General features: G+C 37.8%; 2 protein-coding genes across 2 annotated transcripts in view; one reads left to right on the forward strand and one right to left on the reverse strand.

Moving 5' to 3' along the window:
* Nucleotides 1-1,220: 1,220 nt before the first annotated feature.
* Nucleotides 1,221-12,335, forward strand: LOC135463807 (uncharacterized). The gene is made up of 3 exons (XM_064741251.1): nucleotides 1,221-2,598; nucleotides 7,454-7,655; nucleotides 9,857-12,335. The coding sequence occupies exons 1-3, from the start codon at nucleotides 1,726-1,728 to the stop codon at nucleotides 11,227-11,229; spliced, it is 2,448 nt and encodes an 815-aa protein (XP_064597321.1). The 5' UTR covers nucleotides 1,221-1,725; the 3' UTR covers nucleotides 11,230-12,335.
* An 8,662-nt stretch (nucleotides 12,336-20,997) lies between these two features.
* Nucleotides 20,998-24,999, reverse strand: part of LOC135463568 (prolyl endopeptidase-like) — a 31,593-nt gene continuing 27,591 nt past the window's right edge. The window contains exons 18-20 of the mRNA XM_064740868.1: nucleotides 23,832-23,988; nucleotides 22,589-22,657; nucleotides 20,998-22,228 (exon numbers count right to left, since the gene is read on the reverse strand). Of these exons, the coding sequence (XP_064596938.1) occupies nucleotides 22,163-22,228; nucleotides 22,589-22,657; nucleotides 23,832-23,988 (292 nt within the window). The 3' untranslated portion in view covers nucleotides 20,998-22,162. The remainder of the gene's footprint in view (nucleotides 22,229-22,588; nucleotides 22,658-23,831; nucleotides 23,989-24,999) is intronic.

Genomic DNA, 24,999 nt, shown 5'->3' on the forward strand with positions numbered 1-24,999 from the left:
CACATTTTTTTCGCAGTTACTGCCAGTAGAAGATGGTGTTCAGAATGACAACAGTTGTATATCCCGTAATATGTATACGTACGTCGACGTCGTAAAAGGCTCCATGCGTTATCAGTTACATTTTAATTAGTATTTCATAAAGTGCTTGATCTTGATGTTACTTTTGAAACTATATATACGCAACCATATATGTACTTACACTTGCATATCTACCGGTAACTCTTGTGGGCGTATCCATTAATAAAACGTACCTACACGCATGATTAATAAAATTCTCTGCCGGTCGTGTTTATATACCTTAATCTAAGAAAGCACGACAGAATTCTGTGCCGAAAAAACTGAACACCAATTCTGTATAGCGCATATATATATAAGATTCTTACTTAATATACTAGAACAAAAAAGCTTATTTGTTTTCGTAGAATTGTTATTAGAGGGCCTATGTTAGATTTAGAGTCTAGGCCCTATATCCACCTTATATTGTCAATTTTATACAGAAATTAAATAATATTGGCCTAAATTTAGAGATTTTTAAAAAAAAATTTACCAGTATGAAAAAGCGAAGCATTTTATAAATTGTAGAACAGCGTGATAATTGCTGAGAATCAACAATTTTTGAAGGCCGCTGAATTTAATACTGTAACTATGAACTATGAAGCTGCAACAATCAGATTTGTCATTGTGATAGATAAATATTACGCCCAGTGTTAGTTAAAATGCGCTATATCATCCCTCTCCCCAACCTTTTATACATATTACAGAGGAAATTGAAAGGGATTAAGCATAGTCATAGTTGCTCTGAGCCAGTCATCAGCACACTCTTTGGTCACGCAACTAAAGTACTGGAGGTGAAAACAAAACGAATGTAACCCTGGTGAGATAAGCAATGAGGAAGATTTCAGCATAAACAATAAAAAACATTATTTTGAGGTAAGATGTTCTTTCTGGAAAAGTAATCAGAATGTGTCTAGCCTTCAGATATAATAGTGTCATTGTCCTGTAGTACTTTAAAGTTTAGGAATCGACAAAAACCAGCATTTCTCCCATTTAGCTCCTTGTTATTTATCATCTCCTGTTGCTTGACAGGCCGGATGCTCAAAACTATAAATGCATGTATGCCGTCCATCTGACAGATGCACGTGTACTTGATGACGTGCAAGGTACGAGTGCAAGGGGGCACATGTTTTGATGACGTCAACTTCATTGCGGAAACACCACAATGTCGTTGTTGGCTGGGCTTGTGATAGGAGGAAGTCAGATAAAAGAGAACGAAATTTATTCACAATCTTGTCGGTGAATCCAAAGAACGCGATTTAATTCCGCAAATGTTTAGACTGGTGTGTGGTTGGTTTTATCAGCGATGTTGCGGAATTCCGATTTAAGTGAGTCTTGCTATTTCTCAGCCACTGTCATTGGTAAAAGGTTTTGGCTGATGCGGACTTCATTTATGTGAAAGAGAAAACTGGATGGAAATTGTGTTTGGGAGAGTACATGTAGCTAGTTTTATCCTTCTGACGTAAGCCAGTGCAAATGTTGTCACACGTGTCATGGAGAACTGTGCAAGTGATACCTGGAACAATCACTTTGTAATCCGATCAACAATGTAAATTTAAACATCCGGTGAGAAAGTGAGAAAGAAAAAAAAAAAAAAAGGAAAAAGCAAAAACGAAAGGAAAACCCAGCAAAACCTCCACCTCATTTGCCTTTTGGGTCAGTGAGATTAACATGGAAGATCCTTACCATCCAAATCAGTCTGTTTACAACTTCTTACCCGATGCATTAGCTGCACATACTTCACGATACAGTCATGGCAGCACCAGTTCTGACAGCTCGGATAGTGATATCGTGTCGGTTATTGAGCGGGAACAAGATGATATCGAGCGCCTGGACAGCGTGTATGCACGAGCCTTGCAGCTGAGGGAACTCCGTGCCCGAAACTTCGACGACAACAACATGGACTTAGCGCTGGAGCCGGAGTGGCCGGAATTCTTGGACCAAATTTTAATGTTGGATATGATGGATCCGTCGGATAGTGAAGATCCTGATGACCCATCTCCTCCGGATATCCCAACATATCCAGTTGGCCCGCAGGTTCAGTCAGTTGAATGTGCCATATGTTGTGTGTTTGATAATATGACCCTACGCCCTTGCTGTCAACTCGCCGTTTGTTCAGACTGCTTGTCACAGTATCTGGCCACCCAGGTGAACCAAGCTAATGTACGTATTGAGTGTTTAAGTCTTGAGTGTTCCTCATACATCCATAGGGATGAAGTCCTAGCGAAACTTGAGCCAAGCACCAAAGAAAAATACTACAAGTTCCTTGTGGATGCCAACCAAGATCCGCATTTCAAGACCTGTCCAAGGTGTTCCCACGTGATGAAGCTGAGCGAGGAGAACACAAAATCACTTAAGTCAGCGTCAAAGGGGCTGAAGGTGAGCTGTGAAGACTGCAGCTTGGTGTGGTGTTTCCCTTGCCAGGCTCCCTGGCACGAGGGCATCCTATGTAAAGAGTTCCGCAAGGGAGATAAACTACTGCGAGCTTGGGCAAAAGAACTCAGAGCAGGCCAGCACAACGCTCAACGGTGTCCAAGATGTAAGGTAGGCAAAACTGTAGAAATTACATATACACAGAGCATTAAGTGATACAGTCATATAGAGGATACGCTCATACAAAGTATACGAAATTTGTCAGCAACGATTTTCTTACTCAGGGTTTCCTTCACTCATTGCCATAAACTTGAATGCTGTCTAGTACTTGTACGTATATAAGTGAAAAATTTTTGAGTATGGTGACCTCCTTGGCCTAGCGGTTCGAGTGGTAACGCAGCATAATGACTGGTGAGTTCAAGTCCAGCTCATGCTCACTTCCTCTCTGGTTGAGGCAGCAACCTGCAGATGGTCGCTGATTGCCTCCTTACTCTATAATGGTGGCAGATGTCGTATGAGTCAAATTTTCTTGAGGACTGCATACAACTCCATGTACAATCAAATAAATAAATAAGGTTAGTATGATAATAGACACCATGTGGGTAAACATCAGTCTGTCATGTCATGTCTTAATTAATCTTACTTTGGAACAAAAACTTAAAACATGGTATTCCTCCTATTTAGAAGAAAGTTTGGGATATATGAAGTTAGGTTACTGGTTTGGTCATGTGTCCCACCATCACACCAGTTTCCCTTGCTCTTGTACCCTGACCACTGTACAGTGCATGTAAATGTAAGAAGTGAAATATTCTATCAGAGTATGACCCCCAATGGAATTATAGTGATATATATACACATATACTTGTGCAGTATGGGCTCTGAAGCTGAGGTAAAATTTTTTTAATGATTGTTCATGCCTACAAAAAAAAAAAAAATTTTGAAAACGTAACATGTAATTTTCCCATTTAATAGTTAGTTTTGTAGTAGAAATGTAGAGGATGAAAAGGGAATTCCACATTTAGGTACTTGTAGGCATTACACATCTTTAACGCACATTGTCAGAAGTCAGAATGAACGCACATGTAATTCTTCAACCTTGTCAACTGCCGATATACCTGGGGAGATTTAGCCACGTCTGGGAGACTGACCTGCTCTATAGACTTAATGTATAAAGTGCATATCAATGACACCAATAAATGGACACACATACATGTGTTCTAGTGAAGTAAGAAATGATAAAGAAACAGCAGTAAGTGACATAAAAATTCACCCCAGTCTAGTGCATTTCTAAAAGCAAGTAATGGCTGGAGAAGCTTACATGTACGTATTACCAATAGGGTATCATCATACCATTCAAACAAACCTCAAAGCACTTTTCTAAAATCATTAGAACTCTCAGGATCAAGCAAGATATGCAGTGAAGTCATGGGTGTATCATTAGCTTATTTACCATCCATGTGCAGTACATGTCTTTGTCATGCTGTGTTGAGTTAGCTCTCAGTAAATGTGTGAAAGCAGTCTTGAAGAAAGAAGACCCAGCATAGAAGTACAGTGTGTATGCATTTATATCAAGCATGAGACATTGTCTCTTTTTGGAGGAATTCCTTTTTATTTATAAAAAAAATGAGTATGTGTTTTTCATCCCTGTATGTGTCTCATCCCTGGTATATACGAGAAGATAAACATGTCCCCTGTCAGATTTGTGTTTGTACACGTATGCAGATATGTCAGTGGTTCTTATACGATGATGTCTGACTGGTTACTGTAATGTTAACAGGGTCATTCTGTGTATGCTGACAACGTGGAATAATTTTTTTTAAATCTGTAGTAAACTGTATAGAACACACATATTTGTTTCCTTACACGCACATAATGTACTTGTATATGTACCCTAATTCTTCTAAAATTTGGGACAGATATTATTTTGCGTTGAAAGTAGAATATTACATTTCTTTACCAGCCTTTTGGAAAAGTAAAGATATGAGTACATGTATGTTGTTCATTAGATGGTCGAACCATGTGAGAGAAAAAAATCAGTATTCCTGCTAGAATTACAAATATATGAGCAAAAATTAGCAGACTACCAGGTGTGCCAAAATTTGAAGTTGTCCATGTATCAGGCTTTCTTGGAGCCTTGGTGTGACAATGAATGGCTGAGAGAACAGAGGCCCTGTTACGTGATCTTACACAATGTTCCAGGGAGACGACCTGACTGCTAGCAATATGCAAATGTTGGATAGATGATACATGCAGAAGCTCGCACTGTTGGTGAAAAATCCGTGCATTGAATTACCACAGATCTGTGTATTAAAGTTTTTAAGTTAGTTGACAAAAACTACATGATATACATGTAATTTGGGCCTGGGCCTTTCAATTTTCTTGCCCTTTGAAATAGCAGAAATATTCCTGATAGTTCCTTCCATTATTTTGTATACATGTAAATGTACGTGTGTGCAGTTTGTAGCTTATGTTTGTCTTGAAATGAACCATACATATCTGACCTATCCATGATTTGCTCCACTTGGCACTGGTTCATTTATCTGGCCTTCAATTATGTTGCAACATTCTAAGAACAAAGTGATGGACATTTTCCATGCAATATTACTATACATGGGATAAGTGTAAATATTAAGAAGCCTTCCACAATGTTGTAAAGTAAAGCTGTTGCGTTCCTTACAACGATACCTGTGGCCAAGCATCAAGACCCAATCGAATGTCAAATAAGATAACACTGTGAAAGTAATTCACTGAACTAATTTGCCATGATCGAAAAAATTAAGCTTTGGAAAACATGTGTTTACCAATAGATGCTGCATGTAACTCACATAACAATGAATAGCTTTATTCAACTACCAAAGTACATAGACAGTGGAAAGTTCAGCAAATTCCACCTGTATGTACAAATTGTGACAGTATTTACAAAAACATCCAACGTAGAGAAAAGACATGACAAAAATGAAAAGTAATCAACTGGGATTGATCCCACACTACCAGGTATCATATATAATGCATCTAGTGCTGAAAACCACCTCAGTGTCTTAATCGAGTTAGGCGTCGGCGATCATCGCACCTGGGTAAGTATGTACATTTCAGATTGTTCAACACATGATGTGCAATCACCCCACACTAGTGTCCCATATGCTTTTCTGGGGCTTGGTTCAATTTTGAGAGCGGTTGAAGACAGTGCATGTAGGTGACAAGAAATGTTAGGAGACATGAAATTTTGATGTAAATAGAAGGACTATGTGGTGTTGTGTTATGTTTTCTTTAAAAAGGCGACGTCCAAAGCGATGGCATATGGTTTCGTAGTTACTTTTCTCTGCTTATTGGCATGTAAGGTCTAGACCTGAATAGAAACTTGAATCCGCGATATTTCTTTAATTTTTGAATTTGGCCTACATGTAATAAGAGTAACATGTTTTGGGGTCATCATGACTGAAGGCACATGTGTGGATAAGTATGTTTCACCATGGTTTTGGAGTTATATTCCTGATAGCACAGGGGTATGGGGGAATGCCGTCGGGATTGTTGAGAATTACCCAAGGGCTGGCTTGATGTACAGACATTGAAAATTGTCTATTGAAAGCTGTGGAGAGAAGGGAGAGTTGTTCATTTATTGGTTTGAGTGACAGTTGGCTGACCTATTTCTATTTCTGCAGTAGGGGTCTCACTTAAATATTTCTAGCAAGAAAACTATAGATTGTAGCTCTAATCCATTGGTGTGCACCAGAAACTACATGTCTTGGGCTACAATTTGGTGCAAGTCTCAGATTTGTGTCTTTTGTAGTTCTCATCTTACAGGCCATTTAATTTACGTGACTGAAGAAAGTTTTTCACCATATCTCAAAAAGTTATAAAGAGAGGCAAAATCTGGTTCTGAATCAGCGTTGCCAAATACACCAGAATACATGAAAACATTATCAAACTTTAACACTTTTTATAACGTCATAAGTTCGACCAGTGGAGAGCTTCCAAAATTTTCATGTCCAAGATTTTTTCACGCTTGTTCTGACTGGGATCCTTCTACAAGTATATCAGATTTCAAAAGAATCCATTCCTTGGTTCTTTAAAGATTTTTAAAGTTTTTGATTAAAATCCAAAATGACTGCCATGTCATGTGGCCAAAGCTAGTCAAAAACAGCCTAAACTTGCCTCATAACCGTGTTTCTAAAATCATCAAATTTTAACAACACCCAATGAAAACTTTTCTTCTTACATCTCTTAAAGCTTTCAAAAAACAGAAGAAAAATAATGAAATTCTGTACAATTTCAATAGGTGTCCCAGTGCTGGGCCACCTAATTGTGAAAATTAAAATTTACAGATCATCTTTAATTTATTTATTTATCTGATTGGTGTTTTACGCTGTACTCAAGAATATTTCACTTATACGACAGCGGCCAGCATTATGGTGTGAGGAAACCGGCCACAGCCTGGGGGAAACCCACGACCATCCGCAAGTTGATGAAAGACCTTCCCACGTACGGCCACAGAGGAAGCCAGCATGAGTTGGAATTGAACTCACAGCCACCTCATTGGTGAGAGGCTCCTGGATCATTACGCTGCGTTAGCGCGCTAACCAACTGAGCCACTGAAACCCCTCAGTTCATCTTTAAGATCTTGTGTATATTGAGCATGAGTGGTATTAAAAACCCCATACACTGTAGTAGAAACTCCATATGTTGTATTAGAAACTCCATGTGTTGTATTAGAAACCCCATACATTGTGATGGAAACCTCATACATGGTATAGAGAACCAGCTACATGGTACTAAACATCCTGTACATTGTAATAAAAACCCTCTACATGGTATTGCAAACCCAGTACGTTGTATTGTAAACCTTGTACAATAAACACTGTATTGTAAACTGAGTATAATAAACATTGTATTGTAAACTGAGTATAATAAACATTGTATTGTAAACTGAGTATAATAAACATTGTATTGTAAACTGAGTATAATAAACATTGTATTGTAAACTGAGTACATTTTATTGAAATTCCTGTACATTGTATTTATTTGGCAGATCTACATACAGAGGGCTGCTGGCTGTGATCACATGATCTGCTCTCGCTGTAAGACCAACTTCTGCTATCGGTGCGGTGAGAGATTTCGTCACATCAAATTTATCGGGGATCATTACAGTCGTTTGAGTGTCTTCGGCTGTCGATATCGCTTTCTGCCCGATCGCCCAGTGAAGAGGAAATTGATACGTGGCGCCATTCTGGGTAAGTTGAGGGCACTGTCTATACATGTACCATGTAATGTCAGGTTGAGGGCACTGTCTATACATGTACCAGGTAATGTCAGGTTGAGGGCACTGTCTATACATGTACCATGTAATGTCAGGTTGAGGGCACTGTCTATACATGTACCCATGTAATGTCAGGTTGAGGGCACTGTCTATACATGTACCATGTGATGTCAGGTTGAGGGCACTGTCTATACATGTACAATGTAATGTCAGGTTGAGGGCACTGTCTATACATGTACCATGTAATGTCAGGTTGAGGGCACTGTCTATACATGTACCATGTAATGTCAGGTTGAGGGCACTGTCTATACATGTACCATGTAATGTCAGATTGAGGGCACTGTCTATACATGTACCAGGTAATGTCAGGTTGAGGGCACTGTCTATACATGTACCAGGTAATGTCAGGTTGAGGGCACTGTTTATACATGTACCATGTAATGTCAGGTTGAGGGCACTGTCTATACATGTACCATGTAATGTCAGGTTGAGGGCACTGTCTATACATGTACCAGGTAATGTCAGGTTGAGGGCACTGTCTATACATGTACAATGTAATGTCAGGTTGAGGGCACTGTCTATACATGTACCATGTAATGTCAGGTTGAGGGCACTGTCTATACATGTACAATGTGATGTCAGGTTGAGGGCACTGTCTATACATGTACCAGGTAATGTCAGGTTGAGGGCACTGTCTATACATGTACAATGTAATGTCAGGTTGAGGGCACTGTCTATACATGTACCATGTAATGTCAGGTTGAGGGCACTGTCTATACATGTACCATGTAATGTCAGGTTGAGGGCACTCTCTATACATGTACCAGGTAATGTCAGGTTGAGGGCACTGTCTATACATGTACCAGGTAATGTCAGGTTTAAATTTCGTGGACAAATTTTTTTAGATAATGAAGCCGAGAAGTGCATGAACAGATTTCCATACTCTGTACATTGAAGGTGTAAGCTATTACTGAATTAATGTGAATCACTGGCTCAGACATTTAAAACGTTGTGGTGTGCTTTGACTATCAGGCCCGTGATCAAAGACATGACTGCGTTAGCTGCAGCTTTGAGTGAGAAGGTTTGTCAGGAACATGGAGAAAGTCGATAGTTTTCTTAACTTTGGAAACTCCGATTTGGAGTTTTCAACTGACTACCCTTAATTCTGACCTCTATCATATGTGTATATATACTGTAAGTGGAAATTCTTGAGCACAACGGTGAAGACAGGTCTGTTCCAAATTTGGGCAGGAGTTGCATTACACCAAACTCTTAGTCAACAGTCAAAACTAACATGTGAATGCCATCTTAGTTATTGCTGCAATATTAATTTCAGTGCACTTCGAAATACTGTCTTTCGCTGAAGGTTGGGTATGTAAAAATGAAATTAGGTCTTAAATGATAATTTTGATTTGTGAAAAGCAATAAATCAAACTAAACAAAAAAGACAAAAACAAAATAAAAATGATATGCTATAAAGAAGAAGAAACATAAAAACAATGCCAAAATCAAATGCAAGAGCTTGAAATCTTGTTTGCAAATTTGGTCTTTCATTTTTTTTTTGCAATTTTTTCTTTCACAAAAATAGGGTCTTTGAAAATATTTTTGTACGGATGTCTTACATTCAATCACATGCCTTTAATCTGAATTATTATAATATTTATGATTATATTGAAAATACAGATATGATCAGAATCCAGGTTAAACACATTTGTCAGCTGAAAAGATCAAATTCTGGCGCAAATATATTTATTAAACATATTCTGCATCCCGATTTGTACTATTATTAAACAAAGACAGTATATACCTTGATGTGGTTCAAAATACTCATGATACAAAAATTATTTTCAACTGTCTTTTTCTCTTCAAAGAAAAATTGGAAAAAAAGATCACATTGACAAAATTACTGTAATTCTGTAACCTTTTTGCACGTTTTCAAGGTGTAAATTCAGGCTTATTCATATTCTGTGTAGACTGCCTCTGTCTCCAAAATCAAATTAAAAATGTGCACAAATTGTATGCGAAAAAGTTTAGGAATTACAGTAATGTAACTTTTCACACTCTTCCATCTGAGTTTTATGCAATTTTTCGTTTTTTTTTTTGCAGCAAAGTGTGTTTTGCATGTATATTAACATGTCTGTATATCTGTATGTATGTTTGTCTGTCTGTCCGCAGGTGGAAAGCTTCTTGTGGCACCTGTTGTAGCAGGTCTAGCTGTGGGTGGAGCTGCACTGTTCCTTGGGTTTGGAACGATTGCGGCGCCTTTCTATGGTGGATACAAGCTGCACAAGCGTCTGAAGCTAAGAAAACAGCGGGAACGTCGTCGGCGCATGGAACAAGAGCAGCGCTTCCCCAGGAATGTGTATCTTTTTCCGGAACAGCACACGTTGTTCCCGGACTACATGACGGCAGATGATTTGGATGTTGTTATCCGGCGAGGCATACTAGCCCGCAACGGTAGCATGCAGCGGTTCTTGTCGGGCACAAATGACTTGCCACCAGTGCACCTGCCAGTGTCACGATTTTCTGAGAATGTCATGCACCGACGTGATTTGACAGCTGAGACAGCGCTGAACGGAGTGCTTCCTACTGTGTCTGCGAGAGTTGATGAGAAAGAAGTGAACGTGGAAGTTCTCCCGTCAGACGGCAATCCCACACCGGGTAACAGCAGAGGTGAGGTGCTGAATAAACGAGCCGTCACTACAGCGCGAATTATGCGCCCTAATCCTGCTGGTGAAGCAGACCTTGAGTATACGATGGAAGTGCTAAATGTTGTTACACGATATATCGACGACAAGAGTGACGAGGAAGACACAGACACCAAGCATAGCAACTCTTCGTGGCGAAAGGATGATACAGCGAATATAAAAGGGGCAATACAGCTGACGAAAAATAAACCTGACAATACTATCGAGAGCTCTGTTGACCAAATTCCAACAACTAAAATTCAGTCTGGTGAAGCAACGATGTCTGCCAAAGGTAAATCCATCTGTCGCAAAATAGAAAAGGTACAGTTTGCTAAAGAATTGGAGAAGACGACACTGGAAGCTGAAGTTTTGACCAACAACAACATTTTGTCAGTGAAAAACAGTGCCAAGGAAGGAGAAGGGAAAGGCATTGCTCATGTACCATGGTTGAACATCGTCTGCGGTAAAATGTCGAAGGAAAAGGAGCTGCCACCCAAAAAGACGAGCTTAGCAGAAAAGTGCCCGATCAAAAGCACGAAAGATGTTGATGGAAAATCTGAAGGAAAGAATGAGATGCAGGACGAATTGGATCTATGTGTGAATGTTTCCCCGCTGTCTACATCTGAAACAGTCAACCTGGACGTCAAGCAGAAAAGTTTGAAACCAGCAAGTGACTGCAAGTCATACGATCTTGGGGCTTTTGGACCAGAATCAGATGATGGAGATGATTTCTCTGTGAGTTCTGCCAGTGAATGTCCACCTCAACCTTCCTCGACCAGCTATTTTAATGCTGCGGGGCACTGCCTGGAATTCATAGATGAAGAGTATGTGTCACAGCAGTCTGAGATAACTTGTTTGTAGGCTGACGAAGGGAGATGACCAGCCCTCCTCTGTCCATCCCATCCCCAGTTATCTGCCCTTGGTGAAATTGTGGTTGTTTTTTTTTTTTACATAAAACGGTTCAGTTTTCTGGGAAGATTTATGTGTTGTTATGAGCACGAAGTTTCATTAATGAAATACACATGTAGTAAAAAATTGTCACTTTTGAAATAAGAATGCTTGAAGGAAAGCATTTTGATATATATATATTTGCTCTTACCCCTGTCAGTGGTTGGAAACCAGGAGACAAACTGTTGAAACAAGTTTACAGGAGAAACTTACTGGAGTTGACGCTAGAAACTGGCATGTGATTATGTACAACTTGACAACTTGTGAATTTGACAAATTATTCCAAAAATATTAACAGTACATAGATAGCAACGTGATGTTTGTTATAATGAAGGAACAGTGTGATCCAACATTATCATGTCATATGCGTGTACGTACTGTATAATTCATATATGTGTAGTATTTACTTTGCAGTAATTCTTTTTTTGACTGCATATAGTACCTGTACATTGCATCTAGATACATACATGTATATATGTACAGCCTAGAAATGAAAGTGAAAGTAAATCTGTATGTAAATCCGCATCTTTGACATGCTAGGATGCCGAGTGGAAATATCAAACCATGCATGGATTATAACAAGTCAGTGGAAAGATGTCAAAAAACATATGTAACTGTAAGAAAACTTATCAATTTTTACTTGTTTTTGTTTGTACACATGTATAACACCTTTTCTGATACAAAATACGGCATCACTGGAATGATCTCTAGACGTTCCCAGCTTTGCCATCATTGTTGTCTACAATGCATGGGTGTCACAAGGGTCGACAGTGTGATAGTGTGTGCTAAAATCAGCTGGTACTCATTTACATATTTCTTTAGCAAATATTTTTACAAAGCTGTTGGATTATTCCTCACTGTGTGGGACAAAGTCGTGCATGTATACCGGTTAGGGTGAAACAAGTTTTATTTATGTAAAATACAAAACTGTTCAACCAATAAGAGGATGTGTGCGAAATTCAAATCCAGTGTAATTATACGAAAACACCATGTGTATGGACCTTAGTCATTGTTATGGCAACCAGACCATTTTTTTCAATTAAACTTATTACTCTTTTGGTTTAAGGGTTTTTTATTTTTTAAATTTTACTGTATACTGTTATAATTTTAAAATGACCACTTACTGATTCTTTTAATTCACGTCCGTAAGTTTTATCCATATTGTTATATCTATATTACTCTTTTTTTTTTCTTTTAATCATTTACATGTATCATATTTTGGTTCTTTTTTTTTTTCAGTGAGTATAATCCTTATTTCCTCCAGTGTTGTCCTCTTTGATATTTAAAAGGATGTAAGAATGGGAAACAGAGAGAACAATTTTGTGTTAATAAGTATGTTTTCTTTTTTTAATTTGGAAATCTTTCATGTAGATATTGATTCCTTTACTCTCCGGTTTTGTGTTTTTTGAACCATGAATCATCCAGGAGCGATTGGATCTTTTTAATATAGCGCCGATGAAACTGCATCTTAATACTCAGATCTAACCCTGTGTGAGATATAGCTGAAAGAAGAACACGGCAAATGTCATTCATATAAGGCTGATCACGGAAAACTTCATCAAATACTTTTCGCACCCTGTAGCGCCTTGGTAACAATAAGCACTTGATGATTCTCGTCTGACCATAATATTTGCACAATATAATGCTTGATGAAGATCACCTGTTTTCCACCAGTGTGGTTTTCACATTTATAACCTGCCAAAGATCAGGCATTTATCCTAGGCACTCCGGATAAATGAAAAAGTTATTGCGTAAGGCTTTAAACAACAGACAGATGAACGAATGAAACTTTCATGGGTAGAATGAAATACTGTGCTTTAATAGTTGAATTTTAAGGTGGGCTTTATGGACCACGTGTATTCTCGGGTACAGATAATATCATACAGATTTTTTTTTTTTATTATGTGCATTATGTAATGTACAGTAATACAGAAGAAAACACATGGTTAAAGGGATGCAGGACTGATGCTGATTGATTGAAAGTGGAGACAGGGTTTCCTGTGTTAAACCCTGCAGCTTTAGTCACTTTTGAATAAAGTGTACCATCCCTAAAATTCAGCTTAGGCATGGTATAGCCTGTACTTGCCCCACTCTCACATCAGTTAATCGGAATTAATTCTGTAGCCCTTTAAGGTCAAGTGAGAGAAGCCCCTGATGTCATTGGAGCCCAATAACACTGTCGGTAAGGTCATTAAAACCCACCATAGAATTCAAATATTTCAATGCATTCAGTTCTTTTCAAAAAGAGTTTAACAATTTTAAATATCATTGATACAGTTTCGACTGGTGGGTTAGATGTTCAGTAATTTTATAAATACCATAAATCTTGTCCATGACTAATATCCCCATTTTTCCTGATTCTGAGAATTCTGTTGATTTTAGAAAAGTTTTTTGAGATTTTCTTGAAACATGGGATCATATTTCACAAGAAAACTTGAAGTTTCAGCACCAAAAATAATATTAAGTGACATTTATTTGCCTCAAAAAATGCACCTATCTTGACGAAATTTTTGGTCATTTATGGCACATGTATGTCACATATTCCAGAGACTAACCCTGTTTTAAGGTGATGAGGAAAAGTATTGCGCTTGTGTTGTTTCTTTTTTTTTTTAAAAGCAAAATAGTGCAGCTTGAGTGTGGTATGTTACATATTGGTCAGGCTTCTGACTCATTTTATAGTACTACATTTTTGCATGTACCTGATGCTGTATTTCATTATTGACGCAATCATGATCTTTCTGTTCCTTTTTCTAAAAGGAATGTAGTGTTTAATTAAGTCTCAGTGTTTTAATTTTTTCGACAGTTTTGGAGTTAAAACGGCTAGGACTTAAGTTAACTGCTCTTAAATGTCAGATGTTTTATTTCTATACACTAAGGTAATTTAACATCAGTTTATGTCTAAATACATGTGATTATTCAGTTTGTTTTTAAATTAAGCCTATGTGCTTTTTTTCTTGAGTTTTGTTTGAGTTGTGTAATCTCCACCCTATTTGGAAGTGACAGTTATGTAATTCTATATTTCAGCCACCAGCATAAAACAGATTTATACCAATTTATAACCTCACTAATCAGATCGTTCAATATTCTGTAGCCATAATCGTTCAATGTTCAGTATTTTCAGTTTAGTCTTGAACATATTTATTTATTTCTTTGACTGGTGTTTTATGCCATACTCCAGAATATTTCACTGATACAACGGCGGCCAGCATTATGGTGGGAGGAAACCCACGACCATCGGCAGGTTGGTCTTGAACATAGGTTGGGAGTATAAATCCATGGTTTCGACTCTAAATGTCTTTTGCAGTGAGCTAGATTTCTCCCTTCTGGTTAATGGATTGGTCCTCAGCCCAAGGTCAACCAAACTTTCACCAGAGTCCATACAAAGCCTTTGTCCATACAGTTAGCGAAAGACAGATTGACGAACAGTCATACATATACAGTCAACTAATAGCTGGCAAAAACGTAACCTACATTTGAGCAGATAGTAAAAGAAAAATTTCAAGCACTGTACTGCTCCACACTGTTGATAATTCAAGCTTTAGCTACAAGAGCATCTGACAATTCCAGGAGAGTGCATAACCTTGGATATTTGTACTGAAGAGTATATACCATACTGTAATTCTTCGTCTTTTTCTTATGTTTGTGAGGTGATTATTATAGTTTTGTCTCCAAAATTAAACTAAAAATGCCCATAAAATGCGTTGAAAGTTGCTCCATTATATGTGAAAAGGCTGATGAATTAAGGTAGGTCTACTCTTTTATTTGGTTTGTTTAGGAGTTTTCCGGCTGTTTTCTCTGGACGAATTTTTTTAATGTATTCATTTTTTTTTCTTAAACTTACATTATACCAGTAATGAATAATCATTGACCTTTGAGAGGTGTGTAGAAATAAATAGGGAAAAGTCTGATGTGAAGATCCGGGACATGAATGAGAAAAACGCAAACGGAGAAAACACCCATTTTCTAGTTTTGAACTTCTTGTTCTTATATATGATGAAAATGGAAGCTCAAAACAGTGGGAATTTAATGATGTATAAAATTGAGAAGGTTATAAATAAACATACACAGATATAAACAGATATCCCGTATATATGGTAATATTATCTGTTTAAATGCATGTAAAAGCATTATTGATTGAGGTAATGAAGAAACTAAGTCTGATACTTGGAGTGACATTTTCTGTGGGAATTTCATATCTGGTAGATGTTATAAATTTTGTTGCGAATTAAATAGAATTACTGCCTTTATGGAAATTTAATGAAGACTAAAATTAAAAAAAAAGTGCTTAATTTATGACAAGAATACAATCTTCATTAAGAAGACGAAAGATTTTGCACTTTTGAAAACGAAAGGGTGAAACGGTTTGCAGACTAAACCATGGTTTCATCAGGCAAAAACCAAAGATTTTTCATTGAATTTCCTTATTCCTTAATGTACATTGTAAGTACAGCATCATGGTTTTGTGGATTGGAGATGCATGTTCCATAGAGAGAGTGGCTAATTGAGGTGCCATCAGGAAGAAAAGTTTTGTTGCCGACTTTAAATTGATGTGAAATTTGTTTTGTCTGGAATTAGGAGAAATCTAAATTGTGTGCTCTTGTTCCTCTTTACGACAACTGGTTGATGTTTCAGAAATTTTGAAAATAATATATACATTCAGCACTTGTGTGAGTAAGTTTTGACTGTACCATACATGTAGGTTTTATTTTGGATTTTTGGCTAGAAATGTTCAGATCAGCCAGTCACTGTGTGGCAATATTTTTGTACACATATTTAGAGGTAAGATTTTGTTAAGTGTTTCATGTTTGTTTTTCACCTTTTTAAATATCCTGATGAGATTGGGGTTAACATAATTGAAAATGATTCTGGTGATGTAAGATTTCAACGTGTTTGTGATCTCACATATACAGTTTTATTTTTTTACCATTTGAATTGTTTGATTTTGTTTCCTGAATTTGAATGACTTTTTTTCCCCCCAAGAAGTAATATTTTGTGGTAAGTACATGTGGATGTATACTGTTAGTGAAGTTGTTACGTAAGAAGAATGAACATGGATTTTGTGAAGAATATTTCATGTGAAGAGTTTCCCATGTGAAGAATGTTCTTGTGAAAAAAAGTTCCATGTGAAGGATGCTTTATCGGAAATATATTCAATATGACGTTTGTTCCACATGAATAATGTTCCTTATGAAAGCTTTTTCAGGTGAATAGTGTTCCATTGTGAACAAATTGTTTCTCTGTCAAGAATGTTCCATTGTGAACAAATTGTTTCTCTGTCAAGGATGTTCCATTGTGAACAAATTGTTTCTCTGTCAAGAATGTTCCACATGTAACATGTTCTGTATGAAATTTGTTCCATTTGAAGAGTGATTTATATGAAGATGAGGAGTGATTCAGGTGATGCATGTTCCACAAGGTGTGGGTTACATTTTGGGGACATTTCTTTATGAAGGATGTGAAGGCTATCGAGATCTTCAGATTTTTTATTTAATTATTTTTTTTTTTTTTGTTATTTTAGAAAATAGTTTGTGATGTTATGTGGTCTGAACAGTCATAATTTTTATTCTTTGGTTATTTTCAGTTGCTTAAAATCATGTAAATTATCTGAATCAAGATTGAAATAAGTCCTGTATGACCTGTTTGTGATAAAGGATACAGTTTATTCTGATGGATTCTGTTTGTTTGTTTTTTTCAAACAAGTACAAGGTAATATAATACATATATATCAACCCAGAGAAGTTTATCTTTTATTTTTTTGCCTTTTTTTTTTCATACTTACAGGTAGTTGCACCACATTATATAGTTAGCATAACTTTTTAGTTAAAATTATACAGGTTAGAGGTATAGTGGTTATAAAACACTGATACTTTCCTTTCACGGCTCAGTGTCAAGGGCTGTAATACTGCCAAAAGTGGCATTAAAAGAAAAGACGACAAATAATATAACCAGGGTTATTCCAGAAGAGCTGGGGAAATTGACCTACTGACAACACCCATAATCATTTTTTTCTGATGTGCTTAATAACTCAGTAAATCAAATTTTACTTTTTTTTTTTCAAAATTTTTTATCAAAATCAGGAATTTTTACGTTACCATTACGTTATAGGATATACGCCGTGTTAAAGCAAGGGGAAACATGATGTTTCAAACACATCAGTTCAGGTGAAGTGGACGAACCTGAAACAACAGCATTCTCAGGTTATTGAGATAATTTGTATTGATCAAAATTGATAACGTGGTGCTGTTGATTTTCTCAGTGTCTGAGATTTTGCTTACTCTCGGTTAGGCAAAATAAAAAATTCAGAAAGTTATGATTTTTAAACTTTATGTGGGATACTTTATAAGTGTAAATATACAATTGTTTTGGCATTGTCTTCTTTTAAACAATAATTGATTCTTCCAAAAAGTGTCAGTCATGAGGAGTTGGTTAGTTCCAATCTAGATTATCCTTGATATTCTCAGTCTCGACTGTAGTCAGGTCTTTGGCAGTAATGAGCTTTTGATGATGCTGCTGCTTTCACATGGCCTTACGTGATTTGATTTGATTTTCACTCCATACTCAAGAATATTTCACTTATGTGACAGCGGCCAGCGTTATGGTGGGAGGAAACCAGGCAGAGCCCGGAGGAAACCCACGACCATCCACAGGTTGCTGGCAGACCTTCCCACGTATAGTCCGAGAGGAAGCCAGCATGAGCTGGACTTGAACTCACAGCAACCGCATCGGTGATAGGCTCCTGGGTCATTATGCTGTGATAGCGTGCTAACCAACTGTGCCACAGAGGCCCCACCCTTATATGAAGTTGACTGAAGATTTCTTGCCTTTCACCAAGAACGGTACATTGCATTGTCACAAAATGGGTGTACCAGGTCAAAAATTACAAGATGTTCAACACAAACCATCAGAGAACTAAGAAAGTATATTAAGTATGAAATTAAGACGGATTCAATGAATGTTCTAGGCAAAAGAATGAAATCAGTATCCGAATTGTGTATCGTATTAGTTTGAGTTGTCAATAATCAAAATATGTATCTAAGTTTTGATTTGATTGCAACTGTCCATTTATCCCTTATCAGACAAAATATCCCGCTTCTCATTGGACAACAACCATGCAGGGTATAGATATATTCTCGAATCCTGCAGACGTCATCAAATGTATCTGCAGAGTAGGTTATCTCCCTTTGTTGGGTTTGAATATAATGGTCACATTTTTGGAGCATTGGCCTTCTGCACTGAATTGATGGGTTGAGATGGAAATGATTTGATACACACAAATATATGGTGTCATTAATCTTCATATTGGGGATTATTGACACCATATATTAGCGTATCCTATCGGCTGATGCCTCGCAAAATATGACGGTTATTGACACCATATATTTGCATATCCTATCAATGAGTAACCATGTAACTTATAATAGCTAAATAACCATCTAATTCAACACAACTAATAACTGGACCTAACCCTGGTTTAAGCTGAAATATAGAGTTATATAGAGAAGTCCCAGAAATTATTTACTAACAAAAAAACTACTCATTGGAACATTTAAGAAACTTATGGTGAAAGCATTTGCTGGAACAACCTTAACACGTAGGCACTAGTTTTTGCAATAATGCCTTGTGAACTCATACTACAAGACAAAATGCAACGCATGGATGGACAGAACTTGCCCTCTTGTCAGATGTGTGAAATACGTTTGATTTACAAACTGACCCCTCTATACACACCTCGACAAACTTGAATGGATTTGAGGCCAATGAAAAAATGTTGTGTAATTGTTTTGGGTTTGAATGAATGAATGCGTGGGGTTTTACATTGTACTTAACAGTTTTTCAATCAAGATGACGAAGAGTCAGTAGGTGTATGTATAATGTGGCTTCTTGTACCAGGGTGGGTCCATGCTGCCTAACTGCTGCCGCCACTAAAGTATCATGCCGAAGCAACCGGACATGACACCTCACTCTGTCACATGATACTGACACCCAGTTGATCCTCCCCTTTTGCAGAGGATCAAGCCAGGAGGGGTTTTACGCTTGAAGTACAGGTTATTTATTTATTTATTTATACGATTCGTATTTTACGCTGTACTCATGAATACATGTATTTTACTTATACGATGGCGGCAAGCATTATGGTGGGATTTATTTATTTGATTGGTGTTTTATGCCGTACTCAAGAATATTTCACTTATACGACGGTGGTCAGCATTATGGTGGGTGGAAACCGGGCAGAGCCCGGGGGAACCCCACGACCATCCACAGGTTGCTGGCAGACCTTCCCACGTACAGCCGGAGAGGAAGCCAGCATGAGCTGGACTTGAACTCACAGTGAGAGACTCCTGGGTCATTGTGCTGCGCTAGCGCACTAACCAACTGAGCCACGTAGGCCCCCATTATGGTGGGAGGAAACCGAGAAAAACCCACGACCATCCACAGATTGCTGGCAGACCCTCTCACTTGCGTTGAAGTACATGTAATTTGGGCACATGCTGCATAGTTGATTGTTCATACCTGCAGGCGTGTAGGCCTATACCTGTCAACACAGTGATCAAAACTGTGAACTCATGTAATCTGGTTTGGGGATAATAAATAAATAAACTACTTATTTATTTGATTGGTGTTTTGCGCCGTGCTCAAGAACATTTCACTCCAATCACCGCAGCCAGCATTATTGTTGGAGTAAACCAGGCAAAGCCCGGGGGAAATCCACGACCATCTGCAGGTTGCTGCAGACCTTCCCACGGAGAGGAACCCAGCATGAGTTGGACCGCATTGGAGGGAGGCCCCTGCCTCATTGCACTGCGCTGGCATGCTACCTCCCTCGACCATGAAGGCTGCGGCTTCTGGCATATCCAAGGGATTTAAGCCCTAACATTACAACACAATAACGTGCCCTTATCCCAAAATATATATATCCCCAAATCCTGGCACATTATGAATACTTGTCTATATGTGATGAAGACAAACTGTAACTCAATTTATTTATTTATTTGATTAATGTTTGAAACTGGACTGGGGAATACCGCAAACATCTTCAGGTTGCTGGCAGACCTTCCCTCGTACAGCGGGAGAGGAAGCCAACTTGAGCTGGACTTGAACTCAAGATCACATTGGTGAGAGGTTCCTGTATCACTGTCCTGACCTGGCATGCTAAACACTTCGCCCATAACGGCTACTGGAACTTGGGTATTTGCATGATACACATGATATTCTCTGGCGGTGTGGACTCGCTCTGAGAATACACAGTCTATATATACACACACCTAATGACGACTCCTTGTCCTATAACTGAAAAATTGTATTTATTTATTTATTTAATGGTGTTTTACGCCGTACTAAAGAATATTTCACTTATACATCGGCGACCAGTATTATGGTGTATGAAAACCCTGCAGAGCCCAGTGAAGACCCACGACCATCCGCAGGTTGCTGACAGGCGTTCTCGCGTACGGCCGGAGAGGAACCCAGCCGGAGCTGGACTTCAACTCACAGCGACCGCATTGGTGAGAGGATCCTGGGTCATTATGCTGTACTGCCCTAAACAACTAAGCCACAATAGTTAAGTACATATATAACATAAAACCCCAAGCCTACATAAAACACACATATGTACACACATACATACAGACATACTTACACACACACACACACACACATATACATCAATGTGAACACATGACCTTGAAAATTATACTGTAATGTTTATTTGTTCATTTGGTAAATTAAAACTGGGATTACATAGAAATGTTACATACATACATACACACATGTACATCAATGTGAACACATGATCTTGAAAATTATACTGTAATGTTTATTTGTTCATCAATGTGAACACATGACCTTGAAAATTATACTGTAATGTTTATTTGTTCATTTGGTAAATTAAAACTGGGATTACATAGAAATGTTACATACATACATACACACATGTACATCAATGTCAACACATGATCTTGAAAATTATACTGTAACGTTTATTTGTTCATCAATGTGAACACATGACCTTGAAAATTATACTGTAATGTTTATTTGTTCATTTGGTAAATTAAAACTGGGATTACATAGAAATGTTACATACATACATACACACATGTACATCAATGTCAACACATGACCTTGAAAATTATACTGTAATGTTTATTTGTTCATTTGGTAAAATAAAACCGGGATTACAGAGAAATGTTACATACATACATACATACACACATGTACATCAATGTGAACACATGACCTTCAAAAAATTATACTGTAATGTTTATTTGTTCATTTGGTAAAATAAAACCAGATTACAGGGAAATGTTACATACACACATACATACACACATGTACATCAATGTGAACACATGACCTTAAAAATTATACTGTAATGTTTATTTGTTCATTTGGTAAATTAAAACCGGGATTACATAGAAATGTTAGTAAGATTTCAAACAAGATACTTCCATCCACAGCAAAGCAATGGTGAACAAAAAGTATTTTCATGCATGGCATTTTACATCAGTTTGTTTGAACAAAAGGTATGGATTACACATGTATGTGGAGAATTACAAATGAAAAAGAAAAATCCACATACACACACACACACAAAAAAAACAAAAAACAAAAATGGTTGAAATAACTCAAAATAATTCAGCACTTTGTTTAAATGAATATAACAGGACAAGAGCTGCACTGTGTTTTAAATGGGATTTGAGTTTTTAGCCACTAGATGTTACTTTAAAGACAGATGACACTTTTTTTTAATTTGTTTTTTTTCTTTTTTTTTTGAGGTCTCTGACTAAGTATACTGTAATGGTCCCATCAACGGCAGTCACAAGTGAGCAAGTGGTGAGTAGGTGGTGAGTCATTCAGCCCATTCCAGTCCAAGAGTTAGAGACATGAAACAGTAAATGTCTGTCACCTCTTCTATCTGAAAAAAAAACAAAAAAAGAATTAGGTGCATGTTAACAGAATTCATATCAATACTACTATTAATTTGTGTTGTACAGGCTGACACCAGGAAATCATGTAACAGAGAAAAAAAAACAAAGTAAGACTTCTTATTTTGATTTTATTTTATTTTCCACATTATTTACTTTTTTTTTGACCGATTTCAGCAATAAAAAGAATTGTCACTCGCAACTTCCCTATTTCGGGCCCCACTCTTTCACAAATATGGAATATATCATTGGGTATTAAACACCAAGCCATCAAATCTTGTGTCATCTTTTATTTATACCTTTGGACACACACAAAGTGAGAAATAACCACACCTGCTATGTGTACTCACTATTTTAGCTGTTGGTTTCCCTGAGCCGTGACCAGATTTTGTGTCAATTTGAATCATCAGAGGGTTTGTCTGCAACAAGAAAGAAAAAAAAAAAAATCAAGAGGGAAAAAATCAGACATTGTGTTAACTAACTAAAAATTTGATTACCCACAGGGATCACAAATTGTTCTTTCTGCATGTGGCAAACACATGTACAAATATGTATATATGTGATCATATGTATGCGTGTAAAATCGGATGAGTAATTTCACACCCGATCATATTTAAATTCCTTCATTTTCTCATCTATCTTGTATGTATGTATGTATGTATGTGTATGTATGCTTGGGGCTTAAGGTAATGATAATTTTTCACTCATGTGTCAGTGAGGAGTCATTAGGTGTGTGTACATATATACTGTGTCTTCTTGTGGCAGGGTTTATGTTGGCCACGTGCTGCCACCACTAAAGCATCATGCTGAAGACACCAGATATGACACCCACACCAATTCACATTATACTGACACCGAGCCAATCAGTCATGTTTTCGTTGCTCTAACCCCTCAGTGCAGAGCGCCAAGCGAGGCAGCAACGAGTATCATTTTCAAAGTCTTTGGATATTACCCGACCCGGATTTGATTTTGGGGGTCTACCAACTTCAAAGCAGACGCTCTGACCACAGACGTCATTACAACTGACCATGACCGAGGTACAAGGTATACTACACTAAATGTATAATGGGTACAGGGGCTTCGAGGTCTAGTGGTTATAGCATACTTGTGCAGCACAATGATCCAGGAGCCTCTCACAAGTTTCATTCCAGAACACCTCTCCCGTCATACCAGGGAAGATCTGCATGCAATCTGCAGATGGTTGTGGGTTTCCCGCGGACTCTGCCCAGTTTCTGGCAGCCATCGTATAACCGAAAACATGGTGTAAAACACCAATCAAATAAATAAACAAATGAAAATGGGTACATCTGTCACTGGCAGAAAAAAAGGAATCTCTGGTAACACATACAGTCTGCCTTATTGAGAATTGGCTTAGACCAATCAGGATGTGAACCACGTAGTCAGAATAGTCAACACTTTCCTTGCTGTAGCACACACACTGACCCTCGCTGTCACCTTTAATCATCCCCAGACTCTCCTATGAGCACAGAAACTTACACCCATCCCCCAGACCCCTAGCTAGGATTTGGTAAAGGCATGGGGGAAGGCATGGCGTCCCAGCCAAATGAGCCGGGCAAGTAACACTAAAAGTACCTGCTTGCCAACATCCCTGAACTTGTGCTGTAGTTCCGCTATGTACTTGAGCGAATGAAGTGGGACAACTCTGTCATCGTGATCTCCTGTGAGCAGAAGGATGGATGGATACTGAAGGTCACCGGGTGGTACACGGATGTTGTGGAGAGGAGAGTACCTACAGATATAGAGGAAAAGCAACATGAAGAAACCACAGTGTTTCTTTCTAACAGTGAAAGGAAGCAAGCAAACAAACTGTGGAACATTGTCCTGTAGATTCAACCATATATTGCTTGCTATAGCACTATGTAGCGTACTAAAACTAAATATGACATTTTCATTCATATAATTTGTACACGGGATAACCAATTTATCACCAATGGTAACTCAACATGAGTTTGTTAATTACTTCTTTTACAGCCGTTTTAATATATCAATAATAAGGCAGTTTTGAATTCATATTCTTTGTTGTTAAGGGGGAGGGTGGGGGGAGTTAAACTAATCAAGTGACCTTTGTTGACAACAGTTTACTAATCACCTGTTCCACAGCCTCTGTTTAAGAGGTAAATATGACACTTGTAAGTTCACAAATGTTCATAATTTATCTACTCTAGATGAATCTTTTTACTGTTGCCTGTGTTATAGTCAATGGGACAAGAAGTAATTGCCTTGCATTTTAGACAAGTCACATGATACAGTAGGACTCTTTTTAGCTATTGCAATAAAAGAGCTTTGAACTAAACACTCCACTGTTATGATGCAGGAAGAATGCCATCTGAAAAACTGCATTTTCAAACAGTTGGTAACTCACACTTTTCCTCATGAAAATTTAACGTTCATTTTCTTCATTGTAGGGCAACACCTGGAAACTTCTGACACTTTGGTTTTTTTTTTGGTAATCTGTTTAAGTGTTGATGATTTTCAAGCCCTTAATAACAGCGTTATTTATTTATTTGATTGGTGTTTTACGCCGTACCCAAGAATATTTCACTTATACAACAACGGACAGCTTTATGGTGGGCCAAAACCGGGCAGAGCCCGAGGGGAATCCACAACCATCCGCAGGTTCCTGGACTTCAACTCAGAGCGACCGCTTTGGTGAGAGGCTCCTGGGTCATTACAGTGCGCTTTCACGCTATCCAACTCAAGAGGCCCCTTTTCTAGCCCTCAATGACAGCGTTACATGTGC

This window comes from Liolophura sinensis, chromosome 3, assembly GCF_032854445.1.
Source record: "Liolophura sinensis isolate JHLJ2023 chromosome 3, CUHK_Ljap_v2, whole genome shotgun sequence".
Taxonomy (NCBI): domain Eukaryota; kingdom Metazoa; phylum Mollusca; class Polyplacophora; order Chitonida; family Chitonidae; genus Liolophura; species Liolophura sinensis.